The sequence below is a fragment of the Castor canadensis genome, chromosome 6 (genome assembly GCF_047511655.1).
Source record: "Castor canadensis chromosome 6, mCasCan1.hap1v2, whole genome shotgun sequence".
Taxonomy (NCBI): domain Eukaryota; kingdom Metazoa; phylum Chordata; class Mammalia; order Rodentia; family Castoridae; genus Castor; species Castor canadensis.
The window spans coordinates 16,934,293-16,942,157 of record NC_133391.1 but is presented as its reverse complement, the minus strand read 5'-3'; the positions used below and the strand labels follow the sequence as shown (position 1 = coordinate 16,942,157).

The following is a 7,865-nucleotide window of genomic DNA, read 5'->3' as shown; positions in this document are numbered from 1 at the left end:
GACTATTCAACAAAAACTTCTGGGAAAACTGGTTAGCAGTCTGCAAAAAACTGAAACTAGATCCATGTATATCACCCTATACCAAGATTAACTCAAAATGGATCAAGGATCTTAATATCAGACCCCAAACTCTAAAGTTGATACAGGAAAGAGTAGGAAATACTCTGGAATTAGTAGGTATAGATAAGAACTTTCTCAATGGAACCCCAGCAGCACAGCAACTAAGAGATAGCATAGATAAATGGGACTTCATAAAACTAAAAAGCTTCTGTTCATCAAAAGAAATGGTCTCTAAACTGAAGAGAACACCCACAGAGTGGAGAAAATATTTGCCAGCTACACATCAGACAAAGGACTGATAACCAGAATATATGGGGAACTTAAAAAACTAAATTCTCCCAAAACTAATGAACCAATAAAGAAATGGGCAAGTGAACTAAACAGAACTTTCTCAAAAGAAGAAATTCAAATGGCCAAAAAACACATGAAAAAATGCTCACCATCTCTAGCAATAAAGGAAATGCAAATTAAAACCAGACTAAGATTCCACCTCACCCCTGCTAGAATAGCCATTATTAGCAACACCACCACCAACAGGTGTTGGCGAGGATTCGGGGGAAAAGGAACCCTCTTACACTGCTGGTGGGAATGTAAACTAGTACAACCACTCTGGAAAAAAATTGGGAGGCTACTTAAAAAGCTAGACATTGATCTACCATATGATCCAGCAATACCACTCTTGGGGATATACCCAAAAGACTGTGACACAGGTTACTCCAGAGGCACCTGCACACCCATGTTTATTGCGGCACTATTCACAATAGCCAAGTTATGGAAACAGCCAAGATGCCCCACCACTGACGAATGGATCAAGAAAATGTGGTATCTATACACAATGGAATTTTATGCAGCCATGAAGAAGAATGAAATGTTATCATTCGCTGGTAAATGGATGGAATTGGAGAACATCATTCTGAGTGAGGTTAGCCTGGCCCCAAAGACCAAAAGTCGTATGTTCTCCCTCATATGTGGACATTAGATCAAGGGCAAACACAACAAGGGGATTGGACTTTGAGCACATGATAAAAGCGAGAGCACACAAGGGAGGGGTGAGGATAGGTAAGACAACTAAAAAATTAGCTAGCTTTTGTTGCCCTTAATGCAGAGAAACTAAAGCAGATACCTTAAAAGCAACTGAGGCCAATAGGAGAAGGGGACCAGGAACTAGAGAAAAGGTTAGATCAAAAAGAATTAACCTAGAAGGTAACACACATGCACAGGAAATCAATGTGAATTAATGCCCTGTATAGCTGTCCTTATCTCAACCAGCAAAACCCCTTGTTCCTTCCTATTATTGCTTATACTCTCTCTACAACAAAATTAGAGATAAGGGCAAAATAGTTTCTTCCGGGTATCGAGGGGGTGGGGGGGAGAAGGAAGGGGTGGGGTGGGCTTAAGGGAGGGAGTGGGGGCAGGGGGGAGAAATGAACCAAACATTGTATGCACATAGGAATTAAAAAAAAACTGAGGTGAACTGATATGTGAACAGAGTTGGAGTCATGATTCTTACGTTTTATTGGTGTGACAGCTATGCCACATTGCCTTTTTCAAGACAGATTTACAAAGTCTAGCTTTAAACTTAATTTTACAGTATGTGAAAATCTTTAAAAAGTCCTTTATTTTTTCAAAGAATGGCCTTTTGCCACATTCTCTTGTGCCCTTTCATCCCTTATGACTAGATTCTCCTAACAGGATTATACATCTGTTTAGCTCTTAATTTTTTTTTGGTACTGGAGTTTGAACTCAGGACCTTGTACTTGCTAGGCAGACACTCTATCACTTGAGCCATGCTCCCAGCCCAAGCTCTTAATGTTTTTAAAAGGTTTTTTTCTTTTCCCAGCAGTCTTTGTGGTGGTAGGGCAGGTATTCCATCCACTGCAGGTGAGCTAACAGTGAACGGTCAATGGACTAGCACCCAGTCTTTTCATATTTTGAGGCTCCAGTGCCTCAAAGCAGTATGTGACAGTAAGCTTACAATAGCATTGTTTGTCACAGCACAACACCAGAAAAAAATTAAATCCATTAAATGCAGCTAAAACCAATCTGCACTGCTTAGAGATTGAGAGTGGGTGGTTAAACTTGGAAGATAAAGAAATGATTGTCAGAAAAGTGACATGATGGCGACCTCAGGATGGGGAGCTTGGAAGGTTCGCGCTCTGTTTCTCGGGTGGGGTAGTGGCTACATGGGTATCTCCCTTGTAACTATGCTTCACGTAGTACATAGAGGGTTACACATTCTTCCTTATCAACTAAATAGAAAGCATGCACCTGGTACAGGTGGCTCACGCCTGTAATCCCAGCTACTCAGGAGGCCGAGATCAAGAGGATTGTGGTTCGAAGCCAGGCTAGGCAAATAGTTGTAGAGACCTTATCTCTGGATACCCAATATAAATAAGGGCTGGAGGAGTGGCTCAAATGGTAGAGCGCCTGCTTAGCAAGCCTGAGGCCCTGAGTTCAAACCTCAGACTGTCTCCCCCCCAAAAAAAAAAGTAGAAGAGAAAATCAGGTAATCAGGAGCTGAATCCACAGTTTGAAGACTTATCCACGTTCACAAGTTCTTTTCTAAAAGAAAAAAAAAAAAAGAGTCCCTTGGGGAGGCATGGCAGGCAAGCCCTGATTTCAGGGCTTGGTGCTCACAGAACTAGTTGTTTTGGCTGGTTCTTGGAGAATCAGTCCCAGGGCTGTCACTCTCTGTTCTCAGAGAGGCCATAACATCTGTGGCCTCCGCATGGGAATGACCACCTCCTCCCTAAAGTCTCCTGCCCTCCCTGCAGCCCTCTTGTGAACTGGTCCCACACCGTATCAAGAAAACCGTTAGATTTTTTTTTCTTTTTTTTTTTTGCGGTCCTGGGGCTTGAACTCAGAGCCCACACCTTGAGCCACTCCACCAGCCCCTTTTTGTGATTTTTTTTTTTTTGAGATAGGGTCTCATGGATTATTTGCCTGGGTTGGCCTCCAACTGTGATCCTCCTGTCTCTGCCTCCTTTGTTGCTAGGATTATAGGCGTGAGCCACCAGCACCCAGCTAACATTTTTTCCCTTTTTTTGGGCAAGTACTTGGGTTTGAACTCAGGGCCTTCAGGCACTCTACCACTTGAACCACTCCGCTAGCCCTAAAAAGAGGGTTTTTTCTGATACTGGAGTTTGAGCTCAAGTCTTCGTGCTTAAATCTGAGTGTGCAGGCTGACCCCCTCCTTCTGTCTCCTGAGCCTCTGGGGCTCCCGTCCTGTTTTCCTTACACAGCCTTGCATTAAGGTGCTGGAGCAGACTGTATCCCTGGGGCCCCTTAGTTCTACGTTTTCTCGTGGGGACACCTGGGGCGCAGAGGCCTCAGGTGTGCGCGCTGGTTTAGGCTGCGGGTCCCGCGTGACTCCGTTGTTACCTGAGCCAAGCCTGGGTCTGCTCACACGTAACGTAATCAAATCTTACCGAAACCACATTGGCTTGCATCCCTCTTTCCAGGGATGGAAAGAGGAGATTTTGCTGTAGGCATTTTTGGGGGATATTTCTACATCGAGGACAACACTGCTCAGTGTGGCTCTTGGTTCTGCGACATTTGATCCCAGGGTGGAGTTTATTGTGGGTGCAAAACCGAGGGCCTTGCCCCAGTCCGACCTTAAATCAGGTTGTCTTGGGAGGGAGAAGCGAGTGGGAATTTGCGTTTCCAGGTTGTTTTTTTCCCCAATAAAGGGGTCACCGAGCACCCTGCCAGTCGCTCACAGCTGTCTAATCCTCCCGCTTTTTGGGGCGAGCGACTGGGCGTGAAAATGGTTGCAAAAGCTTAAAAAAAAAAACCCTTGATCCCAGCGGGGCCTGGGATGGCCCGGTCTTCCCCTCCCCCGCAGGGGTCCCGTGTCCTGGGGGCGCTGTCATTCTTCACCCCGATTCCTGCAGGAACTAATGGGGGAAGCGCTGCAAATGCAGCAGCTCCTTGAGGGCCACCGCTGGCTGTCGCAGTGCCACCCCCCTCCTCCAACCTCGGCTGCTTCCGCGCTCCTCCCGGCGCATCCTCCAAGCCCTCCATTGAGGACACACACTGAGGACACCCGCGGCCCCGCAGATGAACGAGTAAGTTTGTCTGTCCTCGAAGACAGAGCCGATCCTGCTAGGAAGAAGGCGGCGGCGCGCCCGCCCTCTACCCACCCGGCGAGGACCCGGAGGAAAGCGCGCGCCCGCTAGCTGGAGGGCCAATCAGATCAGAGCAAGCCAGCAGACCCGGCTCCTAGTGGCCACTCCAGCGCGAGCAGAACGCGCGACCGCTATGATTGGGCAAACCTCATGCCAATCAGGGCGGAGCTGGGGAGAGCTCGGCCAATAGCAGGAGGCGGCCGGGTCAGGCCAGAGGCCCCAGTAGCGAGGTGGTCGAGCCACCGCCCTCCCGAGTCCGCGCGCTGGCTCCCGGCGACTCTCGCCCGCCCGGCCGCGTCATGCCCGGCGCCGCTCGGCTCTAGAGCTCGGGGCCGCCGTCCCCCGCCCGCTCGCCCTCCCTCCCGAAGCCGCGCCCACCGCCCAGAGCCAGAGGGATGGTGGTAGTCACGGGGCGGGAGCCAGACAGCCGTCACCCGGACGGTGCCATGTCCAGCTCCGACGCCGAGGACGACTTTCTGGAGCCGGCCACCCCGACGGCCACGCAGGCGGGGCACGCGCTGCCCCTGCTGCCCCAGGAGGTACCCGGCCGAGCGAGGGGCGGGGCGGGGGGAGCAGGTGCGGCAGAGCTCACCCGGGCGGGTGAGCGCGGGGCTGCGCACTCTTACGCGCTCCGCAAAACCCTCCAGGTGTGTGTCCCCCCCACTCCGCCCGGGCGGGCACTGGCCCCAGGTCCTTTCTTAGTCCGCAGTGCCCACCAGCTTCTGCCTTTCACTCTGTGCCTGTGCCACCTTTACCACCTGCTTGACTATGCGGATCCGGAACTCCCGCCCTTCCAGAAGGTGATAGTGTCGGCCAGAAAATGCCAAAGCAGACCTTGGGTGCCCACACCCCACTCTCCAACTGCCCCGGAGCGGGAAAAGGAGCAGTGTGCATAGATGTGTCCATGCGCACCTGAGCGCAGTGACAGTCTTTGTCACTCGCTAATGGGGGTACACAGTGGCTTCCCTGGTGTGTGACACTATCGTTGTAGCACCTGAAATGACCAGCAAAAGGAAAAGAGGGGGTCTGGGGGCGTGGCTCAAGTGGTGGCGTGCTTGCCTGGTAAGCGGGAGGCCCTGGGTTCAATCCCTAGTTCCACCTAAAAAAGGAAGGAAGGTGGACACTGACCTGACTTAGGACATTAGGATCCTGACTCAGGAGCATGTGATGTATGGAGGCTGGACAGAGCCCCAAAAAGCTTGGGCTGGTTAAGGCTTTTGGTGTAGGGTTGGAAGCCCTGACTGAGACTGGCAGCATCGTGGGAAAGTTGTGAAAATAAGACTCTGCAGTTGGGAAAAGCAGCCAATAGAGACACAGTGGTGCTATTTTTTGGCACTGTCATTGGGGAGTCGGTGTGGTTTGAGGGAAAGGGCACAAAAGCCACAGCCTGAAGGCCAGGCCTTTGGTGCCAACTGCTCATGGGCTAGTAGCTCCCCGTGAGCACTGAAAGGCACTTTCCCTCAGTGTTTCATCTTTAACAGAGAGCAAACCCACGCGGACTGATATAAAATATCCTTGGAGAATGTTAAAAGAACTCCACAACCAGGCATGGCAGCTCACAGCTGTAATCCCAACTACTCAGGAGGCAGAGATGAGGAGGATCAGGGTTGGAAGCCAGCCCCAGGTCAATACTTTGAGAGACCCTGTCTCAAAAAAAAATTCATCACAAGAAAAGGACTGGTGGTGTGGCTACAGGTGTAGACTGTGAGTTCAAACCTCAGTACCACAAAAAAAAAAAAAAAAAGCCAGACATGGCAGCTCATGCCTGTAATCCCAGCTACTCAGGAGGCACAGATCAGGAGGATCTCGGTTCAGAGCCAGCCTGGGCAAATAGTTTGAGAGAAGCTATCTTGAAATACCCAGTACATAAAGGGGCTGGTGAGGTGACTCAAGCAGTAGAGTGTGCTCTAGCAAGCGTGAGGCCCTCAGTTCAAACCCCAGTACTGCCAAGAAAAAAAAAAAAAGAATTCCAGAAATGTTAAGTATTATTCCAAAACCATATTTGATCCCTTGGTGCGCACAGAATGGGGTGAGAGGTCCTGTGGAAGAAGCAAAAGGGATTTCCAGTCCCTCCAGGGGCAGAGGAGGGCAGGGCTGTAAAATCTCTTATTTCATTCTTTCATCCTGTGAATTTTAGGTCTTTACTGTGAGCCAGGCCTTGGCTACATTTGATTTAGTGTCTTTGTACCCTGTTTTATTTTACAAAGCATGTGACCGCCGGGAGCAGGGCTATCTAGATAAATCTGCAGACTTTCATTAGAGCTGGGGCTTCTGCAACACTGAAAAGAATGCATGGGGGTAAAAGTCAAGTCGATCTGGAGGAAGTTTGTGGGAAAGCTAGAACTGGCTGCACTTCTTCCAGATAGAAACCACAAGCAGTGGAAGATACTTTAAAAACCCCAAAACCCACTGAAATAGCCTGAGTGTTTTAGGGGGAACCCTGAGATTTCCCCGGGGAATTTTTAAAAATTATATTATTGTTGTGCTGGGGGTGCACTGTGACATTTACAAATCTGCTTACATTATATCTTAGTCAAATTCACCACCCCCATCATTCTCCTTTATCCTCCCCCATTCCTGGGAACAGTTTCAGCAGGTCTCATTTTTCCATTTTCATACGAGTACATAATATTCCACCATATTCACCCTCCTTCACCCTTTCCTTATATCCTCTGTCTCCCACTGGTGCCAGCTCCCAGACAGGATCTTCTTATTATTCTTATTGTTCTCCATTTTTGGAAAAAAAAAGAGAAAAAGAAAGACCTTTTTGTTTGTTTAAGATAGCCATACATGGTGTTTCATTGTGACATTTCCATGTATATATGTATTGCATCCTTATGGAGACTTCAACAGGTTTAAACATTCTGAGCTGGGTGCTGGTGGCTCATGCCTGTAATCCTAGCTACTCAGGGGGTTAGAGATCAGAAGGATTGGCTCAAAACCACCTTAGAGTGAAATGGTTCTAGAGACCCTATCTCAGAAAAACCTAACACAAAAAAAAGGGCTGGTGGAGTGACTCCAGGTGTAAGCCTTGAGTTCTACAAAAATATAAAACAAAACAAAACCTTCTAAATTCATTCTTGTATAGAAAGTACATCAACCATACTCACCTTCTTAACTTCCTTCTTTTACCTTTCCCTCTCGTATGTGACCTCCCCTAGCGTGACCTGCTTTTCGTGATATTGCTGTATTTGTATTGCGTCTGACTTCCACTTATGAGAGAAAACATGTGGCCTTTGACTTTCTGAACCTGGCTAGCATTTTCCTGTCGGCACCCAGCGCTGGCCTGCAGAACTTTGTGGAGCTGAAGACTAATGCCATCACCGAGGTTAGGCAGGAGACGGGTGGAGTGAGGCCTGGAGAATGAGGACTGCCTGCACGCGTTCCCCAAACATCCATTGAGCTGTGTCTCGCCTGGCAGGCTCGCCCTGGCCTCAGGAAGCCTGGCATCTAGTAGACTAGGTTGATGGAGATAATCACCAATGTATTGTGAGGAGCTGTGGTAGAGGGAATAGGGTATACCTCAGGTGCACGGGGGAGGAGGTAGCTGTCTCCATCCTGGGGACAGGTGAGGGACAAGACAGCAGCAAAGCTCTTAGAAGACACTTGAGCAGAAGCTTTTGTTAAACTATATGGTGTCTTGGTGTGAATTAGGAAAAGGATACGCAGCTGGGTTAG

The 7,865-nt window shown here is 49.0% G+C and overlaps 1 protein-coding gene across 4 annotated transcripts in view; it reads left to right on the top strand.

Moving 5' to 3' along the window:
• Positions 1 to 4,414: 4,414 nt before the first annotated feature.
• LOC109685925 (BTB/POZ domain-containing protein KCTD7) overlaps positions 4,415 to 7,865 on the top strand; it is a 70,774-nt gene continuing 67,323 nt past the window's right edge. For 2 of the 4 annotated variants that reach the window (XM_074075778.1, XM_074075777.1), the window contains exon 1: positions 4,415 to 4,726. In XM_074075778.1, the coding sequence (XP_073931879.1) occupies positions 4,583 to 4,726 (144 nt within the window). In that variant the 5' untranslated portion in view covers positions 4,415 to 4,582. The remainder of the gene's footprint in view (positions 4,727 to 7,865) is intronic. The other 2 variants (XM_074075776.1, XM_074075775.1) reach the window with 1 other exon arrangement.